Source organism: Arachis ipaensis, chromosome B1 (genome assembly GCF_059453495.1).
Source record: "Arachis ipaensis isolate K30076 ecotype BB chromosome B1, ASM5945349v1, whole genome shotgun sequence".
NCBI classification, from domain to species: Eukaryota; Viridiplantae; Streptophyta; class Magnoliopsida; order Fabales; family Fabaceae; genus Arachis; species Arachis ipaensis.
In genome coordinates this window covers 123,435,533-123,461,915 of record NC_142436.1, presented here as the reverse complement: position 1 = coordinate 123,461,915, position 26,383 = coordinate 123,435,533, and the positions used below count along the sequence as shown (strand labels likewise).

Genomic DNA, 26,383 nt, shown 5'->3' with positions numbered 1-26,383 from the left:
AATATATTTATTTTATTTATTTAAAAAAAATCCAAATCCTAAGATATAAATGCCCGTTACAAATAATAAAAGTAACAATTAATAATATGTTTTATCTATTTTATTATCTCCTATCCAACTTAAAAAAAATTCCTCCAGGATCCTATTGTTTATAACTAAACCTTAAGACATAATACATATGCTTGTTTTTATGAATGATTTCTGACTGGACTTGGTATTGAAAGCCCAACCAGTAAAGGCCCAACTCAAGATTAGGGGTCATCAGTCTTCCATCACTTTCCAGAATCTTCAGCCAGCCACCCCCCATTTCTCCTCTCTCTCTCTCTCTTACCTGCTACAGTGCTACTGTTCTTTCTAGTGGCTCTGTCCACATCAGTGGCATCTATGCACGACTCTGTTGCCTCTCTTCTCTAAATCATGTGTGGTCTCCTTCATCGGCAGTGACCTTATGCTGCTCCGCCGTATTAAGACCTCCTCCGCCATGACGTACGTGAGCGCCACCTTCTCTGTTCGCATCTCATCCTTGCCGTCCCAAGGTAAGACTGCCGCTATGAGTGGTGGTGGCTTGGCCACGATCGGGCAGACGCGACGTAAACCTCCGCCACTTGTTCGAAGATCTCCGGCGCCGTTACCTCTGCTCTGATCTGCGTCCTGCACCTTCCTCTTCGCGACGGCGCCGCCCTCGGCGCCGCTGTTGGTTGTGCGTCGCGCGCCACCGTCGCGTGGACTGATTCTGCCTCCATGGACGTCATCGGCTTCCTCCAATTGCAGATATAGAATGTCTATGTCTTGTTTTGTGGGTGTGTTGCTGGTTTTGTAAATTGAGAACGCTTTGGAGGTAATAAATCTGGATCTGTGAGCAATGGATTTAGTATGAAAATTATTTTCTGTTCTGGGGGTGTTCGAGAAATCTAATTTTGAATTTTCTGAAAATTTTCTTGGTGATTCTGGTGCTGGAATTTCTGATGTATCACAATCTGTTTTTGAATGTTTTGCAATTTCTTGATCTGGTTTCCTTGGATGCCTTGATTTTGTTGCTGAATATGAAACAGTAGGGCTCTGTTGATGCATTTTTGTTTGAATGTGAGCTTGAAATTCTGGATTTGGATGCCCTTCCTCTTCAAACTTGATTTCACGGATCCTTGCAAGCTTCAGCCAAACATCTAAAGAGAATTGTAATTTTTTCCAAAAATTTCTCTATGAATATAAATTTTCAAACCATTGATAAAATAAGGAATTAAAATTTCAGAATCCTTCACAGCAACACTGTTAGCATAAGTCAGAAAATCCTCATAATATTCACTAACAGTACCGGATTGATTTCTAATTGAGTCCGGCAAACCACCATAAAAATGGAGAATGGTGGCCAATGAAAGCACCATTGTAAGGAGGAAAGAAATTAGAATAGGAAGAGAGAAATTAGGAAGAATCATGAGGGAGAGAGATAATTCCATGGAAGGAATTTCAGAAAAGGAAATATATTCATTACTCAATTCATGGTTCCTCTATTACATTTCTACTATATCTATTTATAATAAATCAAATACTAATGAAACTATCCTAATTGGGCCTTGGCCTATATTTTCCTCATTACAGGCTCCTCGCTGGTTTCGTCGCTAAGTCGCCGTCAATCGTGGTAGCTGGTGAGTCTCTGCACTCCCCTCTTCTATCCTTTTCAATTTTTCCTTTTCTCGTCCCTATCAATTTTGTTGAACCATCTTTTATTGATGTGAATTTGTTGCTGTATTGAGCTAAATTTATTGTTGCTGTTGAGTTTAATTTGTTGCTGTAAATCATCTTTTGAGCTATACTTTTTGTTCTTGAAAATTACCAGCGAGTTGAATTTGTTGCTGAGCTAAAGTTTTTGTTGTTGAAAATGGTCAGTAAGTTGAATTTGTTAGTGGGTCAGGCTTGCTCTTCCAATTGGTGTTCTCTACAAAAATGTTCCTCCTAGACTGTAGGATGGCTTTACTGCTACACCAACACCATGTGTTGGTCTTCTACATTTTTCTTTTTCTTTCAATTAATTTAATATTTAATTTTTTTATAATTTTATTTAAGAGAAAAGGATAAATAGGTCCCTGACTTTTTGTTCCGCGGACATTTTCGTTCCTGACCATTGAAAAAGTTAAGTCTCTGACCTTCACAAAACTTGGACGGATCAGTCCCTGACGGAAATATTTGGACGGATCAGTCCCTGACAGAGGCATTTGGACGGAGGGACTGATTCGTCCAAGTTTTGTGAAGGTCAGGGACTTAAAAGTATTTTTCAATGGTCATGAACTAAAATGTCCGCAGGACAAAAGGTCAGGGACCTATTTGTCCTTTTCTCTTTATTTAATTATGACTGGACCAACCGGATGAATTAGTAACCCACAAGATGAACCAATAATCCGGTGACCTAGTCGTTTGACCGGGTTGATTACCGGTTCGGTTTTGATAACTATGCATTATTGCATGAGGCCATGAGCCATTCATTCATTCATCATATGGCGGGATTGTTCTATTTTCCATTTTTCTACCCCGGTTGTTTTGAATTATTAAATTAAAGGAAATATTTTGATAATTGCTATTTCTTTTGCGTTTTAAATAATTATTTTAATTTTAAAAGATTTTATTTTTGATAAAAATATCTTTTGGAGGAAAAAAAAATCACATTTAATATTTTAAAATTAATCTTAATTCAATCAAATATACCATTAGATTTGATCCATTTTTTCTTAAAAACATTTGAAGAGTTATTTAAAAAATATATAAAAAATGAAAAATATTTATTTCAATATCTTCAATATTTTTATTTTTTTTATTTGTGTAAAAGATTATTTATTATAACATATTACCAAATTTTGATATCTAGATATTTATAAAATTCTTTTTCGAATATATCTTCTTATATTTAGTTTAGTCTGTCAAATTAAAATCATTTTTAGAAATTTAAAATAACTTTTTAAGACTGTTTTATAGAAAGTAAGTTTTTTTTGAAGTAAAATAGTAGTTTACTCGGTGTTGAACTGTCGATAAATTGCTATTTGTAATGTACTAGGGTCTAGGGATGTTCCTGTTTTCACTGCTTGGATCCATGAGAAAGTTTGTTTTTGACAGTGATATAGTAGCTAAGGATGCTCCTATCTTCACTCTTATTGTATTGAGTATTGAGTATTGACCCATCCCAAACTGTGCTTTCCGGCGCAAAATATCAAGCTTATAATTCATCACATGTTAAAAACAAAATTAACATAAAAGGCCACGTGACATTTCTAATCTATCTTCGTCCTAGTGTTTCATTGATTTACTTCTAGTAATCTCAATTAAAATATTTGATAAAAAATATTATGCATATCGCAAAATTAGTGATATATATATATATATATATATATATATATATATATTTTTTTTTTTTGTAATATATATTTTTTATATTAATTCTTATTTTATATTTGGTAGCTAATATATAAAAAAACATCTAAATAATATTTTTTTTAAAAAATTGATTGCATGAATTATCATCAACAAATAGACATATTAAATAGTAATGTAAAATATTTTATGTATCAAGATTAAATTCATTTAAAATTTATATAAATTAAAATACTTATTATTATTTTAACAATTCAACTAGGTATTCTTTAAAAATTATACAATATTCAGCCTTTATTACAATAATTAAAAAAAAAAGTAAAACAAATACATCTAAAAATTATGAATAGATTTAATATTTTTTTAAAATTAAATACACATCCAAAATACAAACTAAATAAAATTTAAATTTTAAATTTATGTTTCAGATTTAATATATTTAATTATTATTAATATATTACAATTTAAATACACATTCAAAAATTAAATTAATTAAAATTCAAACTTTTGATTTTAAAATTCTAAAATAAACCTTAAACCATTTAATTATTAACTAATACCATACAAATCCGTGATCTAAGCAGAGCAGTCACATTCACCGCACATCATAAACCCAGAGGTGCACGCTGTCCGTGGTTAGTCATCATCCGCCGCCGTTCATCTGCGCCACCTTCCTCCTCGGCTCTCATCCTTGAAGCTGCCTTCCTCTTCCTCGGCGGTCATTAACAACGCCTACCTTCCTCTTCCTAGGCGCTCATCTTCGTCGCCGCCTTCATCCTCCTCGTCGCCATTCGTCAGGGCCGAAAACATACCTAAGGTTTGGATGGGTCTCTGTTCATAGTGTGCACATAGTATTTTTATATTTTAATTAGTTTCTAAATAAAATCAAGTGAATGAACAATCTTGATTTTTCAAACCCTAGCCACCTTTAGTCACCAAAAAAACCCTAACCACCTTTGACGTTTTTGCAGGCAAATTCGTGGATTTGTTTGAGGACTGGAAGCTAAAAGTGCTCACAAAATTTTGACGTGGCATTATGAGACTACATATAAATAGACAAAGAATAACATAATAGACTGTGTCTGTGAAAGAGATGAACTGAGTTAGAACCATAACTCAAGGAAGGACATGGAGAATGCAACAACCAATTCTCCATGTGAAGAGGAACCAAAACAAGATGAGCTTGCATCTGCACCACAGGCACAAGAAGCAGGAGGATGGAGATCAGTCTACTACATTATTGGTAAAAAAAACAAAAGAGAAAGAACGATTTTTCTATAATATTAATTAGCAAAAACCCTAATTTTTTTATAATTTTGTTGCTTAATTTGGGTTTTTGTAGGTAACGAGTCGTTCGAAAAATTGGCATCAATGAGTTTGATATCGAATCTGACGATATACCTGCTAACGAGGTACAATTTGAGTGCGATATTTGTGGTGAATGTGGTTCAAATTTGGAATGGATCATCCAATGTTGCATCCATAATCGGTGCTTTCATTTCTGATACTTATTTGGGAAGGTTTCGCACCCTCTTATTTGGCTCCATTGCATCACTTCTGGTAAGCAAATCAATCATCACATCAATGTCACAATTACCAGGATAACGTTTCATTTCATTATTAAATATATTTCCCCCTTTTGGTAGTGTAACATTAACAAATTAGGGTTTATGTCAAGGAAATGAACTTTAAGTTGAAATAAGTTAAAACCCAAGAGATATATTTTGATGGAATAAATTATCATTTCTGACCATAAAAAATATCCATTGCTTATAATTTTGACTTTGATATAGTTTTATCGAATATTAATGTTAGTTTATATCGTCTGTGCTTAAATTCTTAATGATGAGAAATGATCATTTATTCTATTGTGAAATTGTTAAATGTTTTATTGGTTGAGTTATTAACATGGGGTAGAACATGAATTACAGGGTATATTGACAATGACCCTAACAGCAGGTATACATCAATTGAGGCCTGCAAACTGCACTGATAGGCCACATTGCCAGTGGCCACAACCGTGGCAGCTTGGTATACTCTTTTTCGCCCTCGCCATGTTATCTGTTGGCGCAGGTGGAATTAGGCCGTGCAACATTGCATTTGGCGTTGACCAATTCAATACCCAAACAGAGAAAGGCAGGGCACAATTGGAAAGCTTTTTCAATTGGTGGTACTTCACCTTCACCATTGCACTTCTGATCGCGCTAACTGGCGTTGTCTACGTTCAAACCAATGTTAGCTGGGCCTTAGGATTCACCATTCCAACACTCTGCCTTGCTTTCTCAATAGCAATCTTCTTAATCGGTCAGCACACTTACATTCGAAAGAAGCCTCAGGGGAGTGTCTTCTCTGATATGGCAAAGGTGATCACTGCAGTGTGTCGAAAGTGCAAGCTTAAGACCTCTGATAGAACACGTTACTATGATCCTGGTCCATCAGAATTGGACCACAACAATGTTAGGCTTGTTCGTACAGATAGGTTCAAATTTCTTGAGAAGGCGGCTATAATTTCTGATCCTAGTGAGTTGAATGAACAATTCAAACCGAAAAATGTTTGGAGGCTTTGTAGCTTGCAGCAAGTTGAAGAATTAAAATGCTTATTGGGAATTCTACCAGTTTGGGTGACAGGAATCTGTTGCTTCATTGTAATGGATCAGCAGAACACATTTGGTGTTCTTCAAGTTATTCAAACAAACAGATCAATTGGGAAACATTTCAAAGTTCCACCAGGTTGGATGAACTTGGTCTCAATGGTAGCACTTTCAATTTGGATCTTCATCTATGAATGCATCTACATTCGAGTGACAAAGAAAATTAACAAAAAGGCTACTCGGTTAAGCATGAGCCTAAGAATCAGAATTGGGATTCTTTTGTCAATTTTGTGCATGCTTGTGGCCGCGATTGTTGAGCAGAAGCGCCGCGACTCAGCTTTGAGAGCAAAATCGTTTGCTTCGCCGATGAGCTTCGCAGTGCTGCTGCCACAGTTTGCACTGTCGGGTCTCAATGAAGCCTTCGCTGCCGTGTCCATAATGGAATTCTTCACCACGGAGATGCCCGAGAGCATGAGGACTGTGGCTGGTGCTGTTTTCTTTCTGAGCTTGTCAGTTGCAAACTACTTAGGATCATTGATTGTGAACATTATCCATAAAGCTACATCACATGGTGGGAGAAATTCATGGCTTGGTGGACATGATTTGAATGACAATAAGCTTGATTACTACTATTATCTAATTGCTGCACTTGGTGTTTTGAATTTTGTTTACTTCAATTTCTTTGCTAGCCATTTCTTGGGTAAAAAACCTAGCAATGATACAAAAAAGGTGAAGCCAAAGAATTCAATACCAAACCAGCAGAATGGAGAGCCACCTCAAGAGAAGGTATTTGACATAACAATTGATCCAAGATGAAAGAGGGAACATGATCATGCTAATTTGATACATTTTATTTTATTGTTGTTTAGTTTAGGTGTGACTGTAACAATCTTTTTTGTCTTGAACACTGTATTGTGCTAATTTGGTGTGGTATATTGCAGATCATAATTTAGATTTAGATATCAAGTTTGATGAACTAGCCTTCACCAGTGATTGTAGTTGGTTACATTACTTTCTCACACACAATTTTAAACTGTTCACTTACTAATTTTCATATTACATAAATTTGTATGTTTAAATCAAGGTAAAAACTGACAATTTTTTGTGCCAACAGAATTTTTATGCACATGCCTCGGTTTTATTTTCTGGTTTCATATCTTCTGTAGTGATATAATTCTCACTATCTTTCTTTCCTACCTTTTCTTTCTTTCCTCTAAAATAATAAAACATCAAGATTTTTCTGTGCATAAAAAAAAAAAACATGCAATATGTTAAATATCATCAGCATGAGCATTAGTGCAGACTGCAGAGATTATTCTAAATTAAAGAGAAAAGATTATTAAGTTTCTGAAAAATTCTGTTCAACTCTGACCCGTAAGTATGTGTCTCCAGAGTTTTGGAATCAATAACTTCCTTGCAAAAATCTAATATAAAAAATTGATGATATCTATACAAAAACCAACTCACTCTCCAACTGACTAATTTTATGCACTACTAGATAGATTAGATGAGATTCACACTTGAGACCAGTGTGAACAAAGAAACAAATAGATGTGATATTCACACACATTTTTGCACATATTTTGTCATTTATGAGCAGACTTATCTATAGAGACACCGCAAAACAAAACAAAACAGAGAAAAAAAAATACAAGAAAGAAAGAAAATTGAGTGAGAAATCCAAATTTTTATTTTTATTTCTTTAGTTTTATGATTAAATTATCTACTATTAAATTTAGTTTTTTTTTTTCTTTTTATAAATTTATGAGCACTTCAATGTATGAAACAAATAATTTCTTGGTTTAAAATGAGAATAAAAATGCACTTTTTAATTTGTATGTGATTTTAGATTTGATAATTTTCAGAAAAATAATGTAATATCGTTATTTATTGAGATATGATGCCCATAATTCATCTTTTGCGAATTGTATTCTTAAAAAAAAATACAATTTACTCTCCGAAATAAATTCGATTTTTGACAAATTCTATTTTTAAAAAAAAAAAGATGCGAATTCTCTTTTCGAAAATAAAAAATATTGTAATTCATCATTTTGCTTTTCGAAAATTAATTAAAAATTATAATCTTTTTTCAAAAAAATTTGTTTGTCTCTACATTTTCTGTAAATCACTAATAATCTCCATTTTTGAGAAATTTTGCCTTCCAACAAATCATATAAAAATGTTTTAACCTCAAAATTGAACATTTGATTAAGAGAGTATGAGAAAATTTCGCTATCTTCGTTATTTTGGTCACATAAGGTTGCGTTTGCACTTTGGAGAGCATAACTAATCAATAACATGAGGCAAGTAGCAGTAGAAGACATGGAGATGGATCAATCATTGATTAGAGCAATGCTAGTTAGTGCACTGACACATCAAAGCCTCCAACTTTGAACGTTGAGTCTCTTCACACAATTGAAGTTAGTATCAAAATTGTTGTTGAATTACGTATACTTATTTATTGCCACACTGATACCGCAGATGCTCCTACACATATGAATATTCTACATCTCTACTACCCGTGTTTATTTGTCTTTTTCTTTATGATAAGTATTATTTGATTGTTGAGTTCCGTTACACATTCAAACAATTTTACATTTACGCGGTAGAGTTTTGTATTTGTCTTTTTTTTTTCTTTTTCTTTTTCTTCTTCTTCTCTCTTTTTTTTTATTATTGTCATGGTCATCACCCACGTACCACCACATCTATCTCCTCCTCCTCCTTCTCTTCCTCCTCTTCTTGTTTCTTTTTTATTTGAATTTTTTTGATCTCCTCTTTTCTTTTCTTCTTTCTCCTCCATCATTATTATTGTCATCAACAATACCATTTTGCTAACATCTTTATTGATTATGATTCTATATGGTGATCGAATGAATCGAAAATATTATCAAAACGAAATCATTGTATAATACCAAATGAACCCAAAATGGTCCATTATATAAATTCGAATTCAGAAATATCTGTGTCTCGAATGAACCGAAAATATTATCAAAACGAAACCATTGTATAATACCAAATCAACCGAAAATTGTCAATTATATAAATTCGAATTCAGAAACACTTGCGTCTCGAATGAACCGAAAATTAGCTCAAAACGAAATTATTGTATAATACCAAATAAACCGAAAATTATCTATTATATAAATTCGAATTCGATAATAACGATAACGACGACACGTATTAGAAAAGACCATGACGATAAGGATGATGATGATGATGATGGAGGAGAAGGATGAAAAAGAAGGAGGAGACGAAATTCCAATAAGAGGAGGAGGAAGAGAAAGAGGTGTTATTGGTGACGACGATCACAAAATTAAAAAATAATGAAAAAAGGAGAAGACATAGTATTCAGAGTGAAGGAAAAAAAGGATGAGAAAAAGAAGCCCAAAAAAAAGGGAAGAAAACGAAAAAAAAAAAAAGCATAACTCAAATCAACTTAAATGTAAAATTGTTTAAATGTGGAGAATTATTCTACTCGAGAAATGCTAGGTAAACAATGATTATTTTGAACAACATAAATAACCACCAATCAAATAAAAATACACTACACTCTAATTTAATGCTACTAATTAAATTTACTCTTTTAACCCTATTAATTTACATTATTTACATATTATTTAAAAATATTATTGGTTACCTATACTTTTCCTACTCTTAATTATTTCATCGGCATTGATTGATCAAGTTTTGTTCTCCTAACTGCTGTAATAATCTCAAAGTTGATCTTTATTATTTTAAAAGCGAATACAAGTGAAAATAAATAGGGCCCATTCAAGTTTTGACTTTGAGTTGTCAGAATAAGATTTGGATTAAATTTTAAGTTCTTTTTTAATATTTAAAATATTATTCTTTTGTTTCCAAAGTTTTATTTTGTCTTATTATTTTATTAAAGTTAAAATATTTTTTTTAAGAATATTGTTTTTTATTACAATTTTTTTAATTATTTATTTATTAATTTCACTCTCAAATTATTATAATTATTAAAGTCACCATAACTACAATTATTGTCTAAAAGAATACAATTATTGTCTAAAAGAAGATGATAATGACAAAAAAAATATTTGTGGAAAAAAAATTAATTTTGACAAAAAAACCAAAAATAGGACAATACGACATTTGAGGCAAAATAAAAAGTTTTAAATATTAAAAATAAAATTAAGACTTAACAAAAATTTTAGGAAGTAAAATAATATTTTATTCTAAAAAGTATAGAGAAATTCTCGCTTCTTTACAAGGCTTTAGTTTAGTTAGATTCCGTTTGTTTGATGTTCATGTCTTGCCAAGACATAGACACAGTGGGACGTGTCTATTGTTTGGTTTGTGAGACACAAAAATAAGAAGGATACGCTTATACACAAATATACACAAGATATATGTATTTCATGTCTCAGGAAAATGGTGAGACACGGATTTTGGATGAAGGACACGGATCTGTATTCTTTTTTTTAGACTATTTTATCCTTATTCATTTTTTGAAATTCCAAATATCTCCCTTTTTTTTATTACAAACCCTAACCAGGGATTTTTCTTCTGCTATTGTTCTCCACCATCAAAGCTGTACCATCGTCGCACATCGTCTCCGTTTCCCACTGACTTTCCTCTATGATTATTGCGGGCTGTGCTCCAGTAGCGGTGAGCTTGTGTTGCTGCTCTGCTGCCTTTGCCTCTTCATCTTGCAGCCGCATTAGCCTCCTCCTAGCTGTGATTTGTGTCGTTGCCGCTGGTATTTTTCTCTTGTGATATTTTTGTTTTAATTTTGATTATTGATAATATGTGTTATTGTTGATTGAGTGCTGTTCTAGTGTTTGGGTATGTGGACTATTGAATTGTAAGGCAATAAATTCTTGCGTGTACCTACGGCCTAAACAAAGAAAAGAGTGGACCCGTCTGTTTAAGAAAATTGCTTAGTTCATAAAAAAAAAAGAGTTGTAGAAGGAGCTTTTGCTGCTATGATAAATGAAATTTTGCTATCAATCTGCTTTTGTTATTGGACCTGATTGTTGATAAAACTAATGATAAAAATATTGTTCAAATTGCTGATTAATATGTTAATGAAATTGCTTATCAAATTATTAATAGGTCAGCTTTTTAATTATTATCTTTGAGGAATACTAGAGGACAATTTATTTGTATTGTGTTTATAAAATTGCTTATTAAACTACTTACTAAATTGTTGATCAAATTGTTTGTATTATGTGTTTGTAGAAATTGAATAAGTTAGATGATAATTGTTTGTAGAGATTGATATGTTAATTTACAAATTTGGATCTTGTTTAATTGTGATAGTAGTCAGAATCAATTTTATTTTAGAAAGTTATCAATCACTTATCTTAAAGTATTATTTCCTTTATTTTACTTAATAAAATTACATATTAAAACTCTTAATTATTTTTCAGCTGATATTTTTATTGATATGTATTTAATTAGATTTCAATTATACCTTTTCTATTTTGTTCATTGCATTTAAGCCAGTTGGTTGATTACTTAATTTTAAAATCTATTAGTATGCTTTGACTTTGATTATGTGAGCATATGCTTATGTAATGTGAATTTTTACTATTTTTAGTTTAATTGAGTGTTTTTTCCTATTCTCTCAAGTTGTTAGAGTTCTTCATTTATGTATTTACTTGTTATTGTTTTTTAGGAAGTGATAATGGATCGTTCTGAACAAATTAAGTTATGTGTTGGATATTACTGGATTATGAGAATACAGTTTGACACGTTAATGCTGCTTTTTTTAGTTACTTTATATATGTATATTAGGAATAGAAGGCGGGGTCATACTTCGATTGGTCGAAGAGTGAATACATTGCCATTAAGGCGAGATGCATTAGATAATATCATTGGGGAGGGTGGAGATAGAAATTGCATATGGGAGTTAAGAATGAGTTTAAATGAATTTTCAACTTTATGTGAATTGCTACAAGTTCAAGGTGGATTAGACGAAGACGGTCATGTTGGCATAGGCGAGAAAGTAGCTACTTTCTTAATCATATTAGCTCACCATACCAAAAATTGCAACGTACAAGTTTTGTTCTATAGGTCTGGTGAAACTATTAGTAGGTATTTTTACAAGGTATTGTGTTTGATTTTGCGTGTCTAAAGTATCTTATTTACAAAGGCAGACCCTGTACCGCAAGATTGTGTAGATCCAAGATGGAAATGGTTTAAGGTAAGTCGTGTATGGAGCTCCAATTTTTATTGGTCAAGTTAAGTCTGCGTGTAATAACTATTTTTTTTACCTTTGATAGGGTTGTCTAGGAGCATTAGATGGAACTTACTTAGATGTCACAGTCCCGAAGAGTGACAAATCTAGATATCGGACGAGGAAATCTAGAATATCCACCAATGTCTTAGGAGTTTATAATCGGAACATGGATTTCGTCTATGTCCTTAGCGGTTGGGAAGGATCGGCATCTGATTCAAGGATACTTAGGGATGCTATTACTCGACATAATGGCTTGAAAATACCTGTTGGTATGTCTAAATCAATCTTTTGAAAAGAATAATAACTATTTATTATGAGAATTACAATGTATTTCTTATATTTCTCCATCCTTCAGTTTTAGGGTGTTATTACTTAGTGGATGCTGGCTATACTAATGGGAGAGAATTTTTATCTCCTTATAGAAATGTCCGCTATCATATAAATAAGTGGATTCAAGGTCATTGGGCACCACAAAATCGTCTAGAGTTATTTAATAAGAAGCATTTTTCGGCTAGAAACGTGATTGAGCAGTGTTTTGGGTTGCTTAAGAAAAGATGGGCAATTCTATGAAGTCCCTCATTCTATCCTATTAAGGTTCAAAGCCACATTATTATTGCTTGTTGTTTGTTACAAAATTTTATTCGTATGAACATGGATGTTGATCCTGAAGAAGATGCAACTCTTTTACCAGAACATATACTCGTAGGAGATGACACTATAGTTGATGAAGCTAACACAATTGATGTTGTGGAAAGTAGCCATGAGTGGACTCAATGGCGTGAGGACCTAGCAACTGAGATGTGAGAAATATGGAGAGGAGAACGTGGCGTGTAGAGTTTTTATCTTTGCTAGTTTTGTTATGTATGCAATTTTCCTAGATTATAAATTATTGTATTTGAATTCATTTGAGTTTTTTTCTTTGTGCAATATGTATTTGCCGATTTGGATTCATAACTTGTATTCTAATTAAACATATAATTAGACAAGTGTTTATTTTAATTGTTTTAATCTGTTGTAAATCTGCTGTCATTGGCATAGCAGTTTTGCTGTAATGGTTTACTTTATTTGTTATTGTGCATAAATATTATCTAGCAGCAAATGGCCTCCATACCCCGCCAATGGACTGAACAAGAAACTGAACAATTTGTGGTGTTCATGGAGGAATTGGTTGTTGAAAGCAAGAGGGTAGATGCCGGTCAATTTAAACCAGGAGCATTTCAAAAGCTGGCGGACAAGATGAATGAAAAGTTTCCTGGATGTGGTCTCACTGTAAAGCACATCAGGAATAAACACAAGTGCCTCAACGAAAAATATATGTTTGTGGCTAAGATGTTGAGTTGAAGTGGTTTTGGTTGGAATTTTGAAAAGATGTGTGTTGAAGTGGATAGTAAACAAGTATTAGAAGCATGGGGAAAGGTGTGAGTGTTTGCACATTTAATCGTTCCTCTTACAAGTATTTTTTAATTTTCATGTAATTGTATGTATATGCATTTATAATGTACACTTTTTTTTATGTTGTATAGGGTCGCAATGTTACGCTTTACACTCTAGACAAGCCATTTCCATTGTTTGAACGTCTTAGGAACATTTTTGGCAAGGATAGAGCTACTGGTCTTGATGCATGCAGTGGAAAAGATGTTGAAGAAGATGTCACACCGGGCTTTACATTTCTGCGGCCACATCTGGTGGCTTGGGTTTAGGCGGAGATGATGTTGACATGGAAGATTTAGCAGCTGTCGAGGGCGAACTATCCAATAACTTTTTGACCTCATTTGCTTCATCAAGTGAGAAAAATCAAGAACGTCACACTACAACTAAAAAAAGTAATGATGCTGCAGTCCTATCAAACTTAGCTGAAACTTTTAAAGCTGTGGTTGAGGATCAAGGAAAGCATGTGCAGGTACTAGCCAATGCAATGTCTGGTGTTAATGAGCAAGTGAATCTTGGCCGAACGCTGAAGAGTCTTGGTTTCAACACAATGGAGATCGTGCAAATTGCAAAAAAATTTGTGCAGAATCCAGAATTGAAGGCAACCTTTTGGAGTTTAGACGAGGAAAAGGAAGCATTCGCACGAGATATAATGGACAACTTTTATTGGAATGCTTCCTTTATATCTCGTGCGAATGCTTCCTTTTCCTCGTCTAAACTCCAAAAGGTTGTCTTCAATTATGGATTCAGCACAATTTTTTTTGCAATTTGCACGATCTCCATTGTGTTGAAACCAAGACTCTTCAGCGTTCGGCCAAGATCCACTTGCTCATTAATACCAGACATTGCATTGGCTAGTACCTGCACATGCTTTCCTTGATCCTCAACTGCAGCTTTAAAAGTTTCAGCTAAGTGTGATAGGACTGCAGCATCATTGCTTTTTTTTAGTTGCAGTGTGACGTTCTTGATTTTTCTCACTTGATGAAGCAAATGAGGTCGAAAAGGTATTGGGTAGTTCGCCCTTGGCAGCTGCTAAATCTTCCATGTCAACATCATCTCCGCCTAAACCCAAGCCACCAGATGTGGCCGCAGAAATGTAGAGCCCAGTGTGACATCTTCTTCAGCATCTTTTCTACTGCATACATCAAGACCAGTAGCTTTATCCTTGCCAAAAATGTTCCCAAGACGTTCAAACAACGAAAATGGCTTGCCTGGAGTATAAAGCGTAATATTGCGACCCTATACAACATAAAAAAAGTGTACATTATAAATGCATATACGTACAATTACATGAAAATTAAAGTACTTGTAAGAGGAACGATGAAATGTGCAAAAATTCACACCTTTCCCCATTCTTCTAGTACTTGTTTACTATCCACTTCAACACACATCTTTTCAAAATTCCACCCAAAACCACTACAACTCAACATCTCAGCCACAAACATATATTTTTCTTTGAGGCGCTTGTGTTTATTCCTGATGTACTTTACAGTGAGACCACATCCAGAAAACTTTTCATTCATCTTGTCCGCCAGGTTTTGAAATGGTCCTGGTTTAAATTGACCGGCATCTGCCCTCTTGCCTTCAACAATCAATTCCTCCATGAACACCACAAATTGTTCAGTTTCTTGTTTAGTCCATTGGCGGAGTATGGAGGCCATTTGCTGCTAGATAATATTTATGCACAATAAAATAAAGTAAACAATTACAGCAAAATTGCTATGCTAATGACAGCAGATTTACAACAGATTAAAATAATTAAAATAAACACTTGTCTAATTATATGTTTAATTAGAATACAAGTTATGAATCCAAATCGGCAAATACATATTGCACAAAGAAAAAAACTCAAATGAATTCAAATACAATAATTTATAATCTAGGAAAATTGCATACATAACAAAACTAGCAAAGATAAAAACTCTACACGCCACGTTCTCCTCTCCATATTTCTCACATCTCAGTTGCTAGGTCCTCACGCCATTGAGTCCACTCATGGCTACTTTCCACAACATCAATTGTGTTAGCTTCATCAACTATAGTGTCATCTCCTACGAGTATATGTTCTGGTAAAAGAGTTGCATCTTCTTCAGGATCAACATCCATGTTCATACGAATAAAATTTTGTAACAAACAACAAGCAATAATAATGTGGCTTTGAACCTTAATAGGATAGAATGAGGGACTTCATAGAATTGCCCATCTTTTCTTAAGCAACCCAAAACACTGCTCAATCACGTTTCTAGCCGAAGAGTGCTTCTTATTAAATAACTCTAGACGATTTTGTGGTGCCCGATGACCTTGAACCCACTCATTCATATGATAGCAGACATTTCTATAAGGAGATAAAAATCTTCTCCCATTAGTATAGCCAGCATCCACTAAGTAATAACACCATAAAATAGAAGGATGGAGAAATATAAGAATTACATTGTAATTCTCATAATAAATAGTTATTATTCTTTTCAAAAGATTGATTTAGACATACCAACAGGTATTTTCAAGCCATTATGTCGAGTAATAGCATTCCTAAGTATCCTTGAATCAGATGCCGATCCTTCCCAACCGCTAAGGACATAGACGAAATTCATATTCCGATTGCAAACTCCTAAGACATTGGTTGATATTCTAGATTTCCCGCAGAGTTAACTTGACCAATAAAAATTGGAGCTACATACACGACCTACCTTGAACCATTTCCATCTTGGATCTACACAATCTTCCGATACAAGGTCTGCCTTTGCAGATAAGATACTTTGGACACGCAAAACCGAACACAATACCTTGTGAAAATACCTACTAATAGTTTCACCAGACCTATAGAACCTAACTTGTATGCTGCGATTTTTGGTATGGTGAGCTAATATGATTAAGAAAGTAGCTACTTGCTCGCCTATGCCAACATGACCGTCTTCGTCTAATCCACCTTAAACTTATAGCAATTCACATAAAGTTGCAAATGCATTTAAGCTCATTCTTAACTCCCATATGCAATTCTATCTCCACCCTCCCCAATGATATTATCTAATGCATCTCGCCTTAATAGCAATGTATTCACTCTTCGACCAATCGAAGTATGACCCCGCCTTCTATTCCTAATATACATATATAAAGTAACTAAAAAAAGCAGCATTAACGTGTCAAACTGCATTCTCATAATCCAGTAATATCCAACACATAGCTTAATTTGTTCAGAACGATCCATTATCACTTCCTAAGAAACAATAACAACTAAATACATAAATGAAGAACTCTAATAACTTGAGAGAATAGGAAAAACACTCAATTAAACTAGAAATAGGAAAAATTCACATTACATAAGCATATACTCACATAATCAAAGTCAAAGCATACTAATAGATTTCAAAATTAAGTAACCAACCAACTGGCTTAGATGCAATGAACAAAATAGAAAAGGTATGATTGAAATCTAATTAAATATATATCAATAAAAATATCAGCTGAAAAATAATTAAGAGTTTGGAAAAACTACCAAAAGTACCCATGAAGTTTACGAACGCTGACAAAAGTACCCATAAACTAAGGAAATTAACGCTGTACCCATGAAAGATGGGTTCCGTATGACAAAAGTATCCAAATCCTAATTTTTTGTTGATTTTTTTAATAAAATTTCTAAATTACCCCACCCTAACCCCATTCTACCGTCACTCCCTCTCTTCTCTTCTTCCTCTCTCATCACTTATCCCTCGAAAACCCTCATAGAGTCACAGAAACTCTTCTCCTACCTCCTCATTGCCGTCCGCCACCCACCTACTCCATTACCGCCAATCTCTTCCCCCTCTCAGTGCTTCTCCCTCTCACTATTAAGGTGACTACAACACCTTCATCGCACACCTGTGACCCAACCTGAGGAGAATGCTGTGGCGCACCTGTTGTAGCCGAGGAGAACGTCGTCGTGGTGTGTCTGACCCAGCCGAGGAGAATACCGTCGTCGCACACCTGAGAAGAGAGAGGGGTCGTGGTACTCTTGCATACAGAAAGCGGGTTCAGTAAAGAGAAATCAGAGAAAAAAGGGAGGCGGCACTGTGGATGGAGGTTCTGCCATTGACGATGTTACAGTCGGCCGGCGAAGAAAAATGTATTTCTTTTTTTTAAAACATTTTTATTTTATTTTTCTTCTTTTCAGAAATTGATTTAGTTACTACTAAAATGATACTGTTCTATTTTTTTTAAATCTGCTTCTATTTTTTATGAAGGTTGAGATTGATTTACAGAAGATCCAGTTGATGGCTACTTTTAATTCTGATTTTTGTTGAAATAAATTTCAAATTTGATGAATGGATTTGTTGATTTTTTATGGTTGATGGCTTTTTCTATTTCTAGTTTTGCTAAAGTGAATTGAAATTGGATGAATGGATTTGAAAATTTTTATGTTTTGAGTATTTTTTGGTGTTTGATTAATTTGGTTTGGGTATGGATTATAAACTTATGAGTGAATCGGTTGAGGTCCGATCTTCTACCACCACCACCACTACCATTGATCTTGGTCTGGTTTGTTGTAGGAGTAGTTTTGGACTCCATGGCAAGAGTTGGTGCAAATTGAGTTATGAAATGTTGAAAAAGTGAGTTGAGGTTGAGTGTAGGATAGTTTAGGAATTTTATTAAAAAATTAACAAAAAATTAAGATTTGGATACTTTTGTCATACGGAACCCATCTTTCACGGGTGCATCGTTAATTTCCTTAGTTTATGGGTACTTTTGTCAGCGTTCGTAAACTTTATAGGTACTTTTGGTAGTTTTTCCTAAGAGTTTTAATATGTAATTTTATTAAGTAAAATAAAGGAAATAATACTTTAAGATAGGTGATTGATAATTTTCTAAAACAAAATTGATTCTAACTACTATCACAATGAAACAAGATCCAAATTTGTAAATTAATATATCAATCTCTACAAAGAATTATCATCCAACTTATTCAATTTCTACAAACACATAATACAAACAATTCGATCAACAATTTAGTAAGTAATTTAATAAGCAATTTTATAAACACAATACAAATAAATTGTCCTCTCATTCCTCAAAGATAATAATTAAAAAGCTAACCTATTAATAATTTGATAAGCAATTTCATTAACATATTAATCAGCAATTTGAACAATATTTTTATCACTAGTTTTATCAACAATCAGGTCTAATAACAAGAGCAGATTGATAGTAAAATTTTAGTAGAATTTCATTTATCGCAGCACCAAAATCTCCTTCTACAACTCTTTTTTTTTAAGACCTAAGCAATTTTCTTAAACAAACGAGTCCACTCTTTTTTTTGTTTAGGCCGTAGGTACACGCAGGAATTCATTGCCTTATAATTCGATAGTCCACATACCCAAACACTAGAATAGCACTCAATCAACAATAACACATATTATGAATAATCAAAATTAAAACAAAAATATCACAAGAGAAAAATACTAGCGGCAACGACGCAAATCACATCTAGGAGGAGGCTAATGTAGCTGCGGGATGAAGAGGCAAAGGCAGCAGAGTAACAACACAAGCTCACCGCTACCGGAGCACAGCCTACATTAATCACAGAGGAGAGTCAGTGAGAAACGGAGATGATGTGCGACGGTGGTACAGCTTCGATGGTGGAGAACAATTACAGAAGAAAAATCCCTGGTTAGGGTTTGTAATAAAAAAGGGAGATATTTGAAATTTCAGAAAATGAATAAGGATAAAATAATTTAAAAAAAAAATATACAAATTCGTATTCATCATCCAAAATTCGTGTCTCACTATTTTCTTGAGACATGAAATATATGTATCTTGTGTATGTTTGTGTATAAGCGTGTTCTTCTTATTTTTGTGTCTTACAAACTAAACAATAAAATCTATATCTTGACAAGACATAGACATCAAACAAAAGAGCCTAAGTGAATGTATGAACTCAAATATAAGACATAAGTTTTCTTTTTTTCTATTTTTTTGTTCAATGAAGGGGGAAAAGGGTAATAACTTTTTCCACGAGTCTCACTACTCATTCTGATAGCGTTTTTGTTTGTTAATGTTGTAGTCATGAAGCAACAAGCCAACAACTCACATGAAAAAATATCTTCTTACCAATGATCTCAAGATTTGGTCAGAAGTGGTTTTGACAAATGAACATATATGTATTAAAAGAATTTTACTAGAGAGTTAATAGAATATTTGTACAATGTGTATAATGAATTATTTATTTAGTTTAATATAATTTAAAAAATAAATATTTAAGATAAAATACTACTAATTTCTCAAACATAATACATCTATACTATCTAGAATAACTATCTAAATACCAGAAATAATAAATATCTGATATCCTACTGAATCGAATATTCCTATATTCCATTGTACACATTGTATAGATATTTTATTGGCTCTCTATATATTGAAAAGGATGGAACAATTATTGTTTGCACTTGTGAGTGAAGTGTGTATATGATTTGAGTCATTCATTCCACGAAAGTTTAAGGTGGTATAAGCATTCATTCAATCATTGTCAAATTAAACAAGCAATATCTAATAATTTTGGTTAAAAGAAGCGTGTGAGATTACATTGTTTCAACCACTCGTTTTGTTTGATTCAAGTCCAATATGCACTAGGGTCATCATACATGTGTGTTATTTTCGGCTTCGTATGATTATTCTTTTTTATTTATTGTGTTTTTATATTCAAGTTTATTTATTATTATTTTTTTTATCAAATCTCATCTAACGATAAAGATTGAATTCATTATAAAAAAATGAGAAAATATATCTTTTAAGAATGTATTTTTTTATCTTTTCTTATATATATATATATTAAAAATATACTCTATTTTAGATATTGCCAAATCTTAATTTGGATATATTCATAGGCGGACAAGAGGGCAAGTGGTGGCCATAGCCCCTCTAATAAATTTCAAGCTTTCATTATAAATTAGATGGTATAAGAAAAATTAATGATAGTCTTACTATTCTAATAATTTTCTAGTAAACCTTTTATACTGCAAAACTTAAGTTTAAATCTCATTTTTTACTTTTTAAATCATTAGCTTTTTTCCACTCATAACAATATATTTTTATAGGTCAAGTCATTTTGTTCAATAATTTTTTATTATTTCTTTTATTTTTTAGTTTTTTAAATTCTTACATCTATTATCATATAAAAATATTTTAATTTTTATAATAATTTCTAATTGAATATATTAAGAATATATATATAAAGTTAATTTATTTTAAACTTTATTTATTTTTTTATAAATTAAAACATATTAAGTAAAATATTTTTTAATATGAATATATTTTACATATTGTATTTACTAATTTATTTTAAATGCATTACACAGAAAATATTAGAGGAAAAAAAATACTTTTTGTTATCAATAATATTAAAATATAAAATTATATTTTTATTATAAATTTCTATTTGATATAATATTTGTTAAACAAAATTGAGAAAATGATAAATTGATCCCTAACTTTTTGGTCCGCAGACATTTAAGTCTTTGAGGATTTAAAAATACATTTAAGTTCCTAATCTCTTTAAAATTTGGACACATCGATCTTTGAGGTTAATTTGTCCTATTTTAAAAACTTTCTCACGTGTATATCTCTATCAACTAGATTAGTACAATAGAAGTCACATTTGATTTTTTTTTATTGGGTCTGACTGACCCAAGTGAATATGAGAAATCGATATGTTTAAATTTTAAAAAGATCAAAAACTTAAATATATTTTCAAATTTTTAAAAATTTAAATGTCTGTGAATCAAAAGGTCAAAGACGTATTTATTATTTTCTCAACAAAATTTTATTAGAAATAATAAAAGAAACCAACAACACTAAATATATAATACAATAGTTAATCATACAAATTTTTAGATTTCAACTTAAATTTCTGAATCTGGCAATGGATGTATTGAGAACTTATGTTAGTAAAACATTACCCTTTGACTTTTTTTTTTAGTTAATAGAAAGAAAATTTCATTTTTAGGAAAAAGTGTAAATTTATCTAAATTATTGTAGTTAAAGGGTGAGACCCACAATGAGAAGATGAGAACATGGTGAGGCCCTCTCAAATTTTATCCTCCATGCCCCTCTTTTTTCTTCGCTGCTAAATTGACACCAAAATTTAAAGGGAAAAAATAGAATTATTTATTTTACATAATATACTAAATCGACTCATATTCTTTTTATTATTAGATAGGACGAAATCTTCAATTAGAGTCTCCCATATTCTACTTTGTGTATATAGTAATATATTGATTAATGATAAATTGTTAAATAAAGTTTAAATTTAATCTTTAACCTATTAAATTAAAAAAAAAAGTATATGATATCATTTTTTCAATCGAAAATATAACGCAAAACAAAAAATAAAATAAAATAAAATAAAACTGCGCTTCACACCTATAAATTCATAACAAGCTACCGAGAGAATAAATTAAACACTGCTAGTGTCCAAAAGAACAGAAAGAAAGAAAGGAAGGAATTACTTATAATAGCATGTAGTTTAGATCTCTCTCCATCACTTGAGAAGTTCTAATCTTTCTATCCTCATTCTTCTTTGGTTTTCTTAAGCAGCAATTCCCATATTCATGGACCTTGTTAGCAAAAAAGAAACCATGGAAGAAAAGAATGAGAGGAAAAGCCTAGAAAACAATGAGAAAAGTGTTGTTATTACAAACCAAGATGAGTCAAATAACAAGATTAAATACAGGGGATGGAAAGTAATGCCCTTCATCATTGGTAAGCAAGTCAAATAAACTTAGGTTAGCTTCTTTGTTACATTATTATTAAATCAAATTCATGCAGGAAATGAAACCTTTGAGAAGCTGGGAACAATTGGAACCTTAGCAAACCTGCTAGTGTATCTTACAACAGTGTTCAACTTGGATAGTATCACAGCTACAAACATCATCAACATCTTCAATGGTAGTGCAAGTTTATCAACCTTGCTTGGAGCTTTTCTATGTGACACATATTTTGGTCGCTTCAAGACTCTTGGATTCTGCACTGTTGCCTCCTTTCTGGTATTAATTTAATCTAATATTGTATTCATTTAAGTGTATGTAATACATACTTTAAGTATCTTACTTTGGAAATCACTTTATTCCCTAATTCAATTTAATCATTGATGGATAGTAGTTAACTCAAAAAGATCCAAATAAACCAAAGATATCATTTTACACAAAATGGAATTCAAAACCCTAATAGCAAGTTAATCACTAAAATCACATGGTGGTGGATTGCAGTACAAGTACAACTAAATGTGAATTTAGTTTTTTTTTTTTTTTTTTAGTTTTCCACGGTATCCCCCAACCTGGCAGGCCAAGCACTGATACGCCGCGGTACCGAACTCCATTTAAGGGTTTGCCGTTGGCCAATGAGTTGCTGTATGCACAAGGTGGGATTCGAACTCTCGACACTTGCTTAAGAGGACTAGTGAGCTAACTACTAGACTAACCCAACTTGGTTAAATGTGAATTTAGTTATTAAGGCCTAGTCGGCGAGCATGAAGGCCTGGCCCGCGTGCACCTTGGCCTAGCATATGTGCACCAAGGCTAGGCCAATGCACAGCCGGGCCTGGCCTATGTGTGCGCATCCTGTTCAAAATCACATAACTACATATTTACATTAATTGAATTGAAATCACCACAAGATATATGTTAAAAGACCATATCAAAAATAAAGATTATACAAATTTCACTTTGAAACATGCATTTACTTCATGTTTGTATCTCCAAACAGGGCTTGCTTACCATACAACTAACAGCGGCAATCAAGACCATGCATCCACCACAATGTGGAAACTCTAGCACCATATGCGAAGGACCAAACGCCGGCCAAATGACGTTCCTACTGGCTGGATTTGCGCTCCTTATCGTTGGAGCCGCAGGGATAAGGCCATGTAACTTAGCATTTGGAGCAGATCAATTCAACCCAAACACAGAGTCAGGAAAGAAAGGAATCAATAGCTTCTTCAATTGGTACTTTTTCACATTCACATTTGCACAGATGGTGTCTCTGTCATTGATTGTGTATATTCAGTCCAATGTGAGCTGGGCTGTGGGACTCGGAATCCCTGCCGGATTGATGCTGTTTTCGTGTGTCGTTTATTACTTGGGAAGCAAGTCATATGTGAAGGTTAAAGCAACTGGTAGCCCTGTAACTAGTATTGTTCAAGTGGTGGTTGTTTCTTTCAAGAAAAGGGGATTGAATTTACCTGATCAGGATCCATTGCTTTCACTTTTTGATTATATGCCTCCACACTCTATCAATTCCAAGCTTCCTCACACATGTCAATTCAGGTAACTAAGAGTAAGAGATTCTTCTAAAAGATACACAAATTTTGAACATGTGACTTCAATATCATGGAAAGTGATTTGTTCTGAAAATGTTGAGATTTTTAACAGGTTCCTTGACAAAGCTGCAATTGTAACCCCACAAGATCATATAAACCAGGATGGATCTGCATCTGATCCTTGGAACCTTTGCAGCATACAGCAGGTGGAAGAACTCAAATGCTTGCTAAGAGTGATCCCAATTTGGCTTTCAGGCATCGTCTACTACGTCGCACTCGTCCAACAGAACACGATGCTGGTGTTCCAAGCCCTTCAATCCGACCGGCGAGTATTCCACTCCAATTTCCAGATCCCGGCCGCCTCCTACACCATCTTCACCATGCTTAGCTTGACAATATGGATTCCAATCTATGACAGGAAAGTTGTGCCTCTTCTTCAAAGGGTAAGAAATGTTAAAAATTATAACCAAGCCAGAAAGATTCTAGAACCTTTTCTATTCCTAGCAGTGATAACTATTTATCTTTATTGTAACAGGTAACAAAGAAAGAAGGTGGATTCACACTTCTCCAAAGAATGGGAATTGGAATGTTCATCTCAATACTATGCATGATAGTATCTGGTATTGTTGAAGAGCAAAGAAGAACAATGGCTCTAACAAAACCACTAGGAATTATGCCAAGAAATGGTGCAATTTCTTCAATGTCAGGTTCATGGCTAATCCCTCAATTAGCACTAGCAGGGTTATCTGAAGCATTCACATTGGTTGGACAAGTTGAATTTTACTACAAACAGTTTCCAGAAAACATGAGAAGCCTTGCAGGATCACTATTCTTCTGTGGCCTTGCTGGATCAAGTTATTTGAGTAGTTTGCTGATTTCAGTTATTCATAAAGTGACAGAGAAATCTGCAACTGGGAATTGGTTACCTCAGGATTTGAACAAAGGGAGATTAGATTACTTTTATTTCATAATTGGTGGTGTTGGAGTGATTAATTTGTGTTACTTTATAGTATGTGCCAAGTGGTATAAGTACAAAGGGGTTGGTGATGGTAGCAATGATAACAGTAGTAGCATTGAACTTGATCATGTATCTAAAAAATATGAAAGGAGTGTTAATGGTGTTTGAAGGAAAATTCCCTTGGATAGAAGATGTGCCATAATATTTAATTTTTGGTTTAAGAAAAAAAAAATAGAATGACAAATCTAGTGTTTTTCTTTGGATGTTTTAAGATGCTTTTATTGTAAATCTTCCAATTTATCAGAACAAAAAGATGGTATGGACTGATTCAAGTTGATTTAAGATAATGCTGAACTACTAAAATAAGGAATATTCCATCAATGATTTGTAGTTTTTGAATAGCAAAATGAGGAATACAGTAGAGAGACAAAATAAACAAGACCTATATATATCATGATTACTCTAAAAATTATTCAAATACTATTGTTATAATCCATAAGGATTATTTTAGAAATTATAATTTAAAAAAATTATATATTCATTGATTTGTATATCAAATTAGCAAATCTTTTATTAAAGAAATATATTATTCAATTATTTTTTATAATGTCATTCCACATGTATCACACATGACTTTTTGTCTCGTATATTTACAAAATTTTATATAAAAAAAATAATAAATAACGTTATTAAAATACGAGTGAGAATATTTATTTCTGAAATATGAGATTTACATGAAATAAATTTCACATTTTTTATCGCACGGAGTCTTGCATTATTTACATACAATAACTGGAAAAGGTTGAGTTAAGGACTTAGGGATTCATTCAAGCCGTAATACCCCAACTTTGCAAGAAAAATTAAATCCTAGAACTATATAGATAATTAACAAACGTGATAATTACTCATATGATAAAATTGATTTTTTTTTTTTTTGGTGACTATATGATAAAATTGATTTTAAGATTATTATTATGGGTCTTACTATGGTGATGAAGCTATATTTTTTCTTCACATGATGAACTTCGTTGTTGTAGCACTCTTCAGCAGTATACGTTTACCGTTTTGCTGTAGAGAAAGTCTAGAAAAACAATTAGGATATCAACCTAACTCGGTAAAAGGTTTGATGGTTGCAAAACATCTAAACTATTAAAATAGTCCTAATTAGAGATGTCAATGGAGCGGACAATGCCTCCCTATTCTCCGTCTCCGCTCCCAGAATTAATTCCCGTTCTCGTTCTGTTTCTTGCTATGGGGAAATAATTGTCCCCATCATCGTTCTTCGCGTTTTCCACATTTTTCGTGGGTCTCATTTCCCATCTCTCTATGTTTAATATTCGTATGAAAATTATAATAAAAAATATAAAAAAACTAAAAAACAAACTACAAAATATTATTACAAACACACAAACATATCTTATTCAAGATTATAAGTCTAGAAATATAACATAGCAAATCATAGTCCATAAAATAAAATCTTGAACAATAGCGTTATAATTTTTCAATGAGTGAAATTACTAAAAGAACCCCTATATTAGAAATAAAATAAGGGTTAT

The 26,383-nt window shown here is 32.8% G+C and overlaps 2 protein-coding genes and 1 long non-coding RNA gene across 6 annotated transcripts; all 3 read left to right on the top strand.

The window, feature by feature from the left end:
- The first annotated feature begins 166 nt into the window (after positions 1-166).
- Positions 167-6,924, top strand: LOC107633624 (protein NRT1/ PTR FAMILY 2.8). 3 transcript variants are annotated; one of them, XM_016337232.3, is made up of 6 exons: positions 167-838; positions 1,597-1,643; positions 3,942-4,174; positions 4,329-4,600; positions 4,700-4,917; positions 5,289-6,924. In XM_016337232.3, exons 4-6 carry the CDS (start codon positions 4,486-4,488, stop codon positions 6,762-6,764), a joined length of 1,809 nt encoding a protein of 602 aa, XP_016192718.1. In that variant the 5' UTR covers positions 167-838; positions 1,597-1,643; positions 3,942-4,174; positions 4,329-4,485; the 3' UTR covers positions 6,765-6,924. The 3 variants fall into 3 exon arrangements, with proteins under 3 accessions (XP_016192718.1, XP_088357805.1, XP_020979118.1); XM_088501679.1 differs by having other exon boundaries at positions 3,939-4,174; XM_021123459.2 differs by lacking the exon at positions 3,942-4,174.
- Positions 6,925-10,475: 3,551 nt separating this feature from the next.
- Positions 10,476-13,161, top strand: LOC107610827 (uncharacterized). The gene is made up of 4 exons (XR_015899743.1): positions 10,476-10,671; positions 11,593-12,120; positions 12,200-12,425; positions 12,518-13,161. It is a non-coding gene; the product is annotated as an uncharacterized LOC107610827 (long non-coding RNA).
- Positions 13,162-21,979: 8,818 nt separating this feature from the next.
- Positions 21,980-25,014, top strand: LOC107633645 (protein NRT1/ PTR FAMILY 2.9). Of its 2 annotated transcripts, XM_088501678.1 has the most exons (6): positions 22,007-22,314; positions 22,381-22,598; positions 22,868-22,972; positions 23,317-23,876; positions 23,982-24,312; positions 24,405-25,014. In XM_088501678.1, the coding sequence occupies exons 1-6, from the start codon at positions 22,164-22,166 to the stop codon at positions 24,993-24,995; spliced, it is 1,956 nt and encodes a 651-aa protein (XP_088357804.1). In that variant the 5' UTR covers positions 22,007-22,163; the 3' UTR covers positions 24,996-25,014. The 2 variants fall into 2 exon arrangements, with proteins under 2 accessions (XP_016192741.2, XP_088357804.1); XM_016337255.3 differs by lacking the exon at positions 22,868-22,972 and having other exon boundaries at positions 21,980-22,314.
- Positions 25,015-26,383: the final 1,369 nt, after the last annotated feature.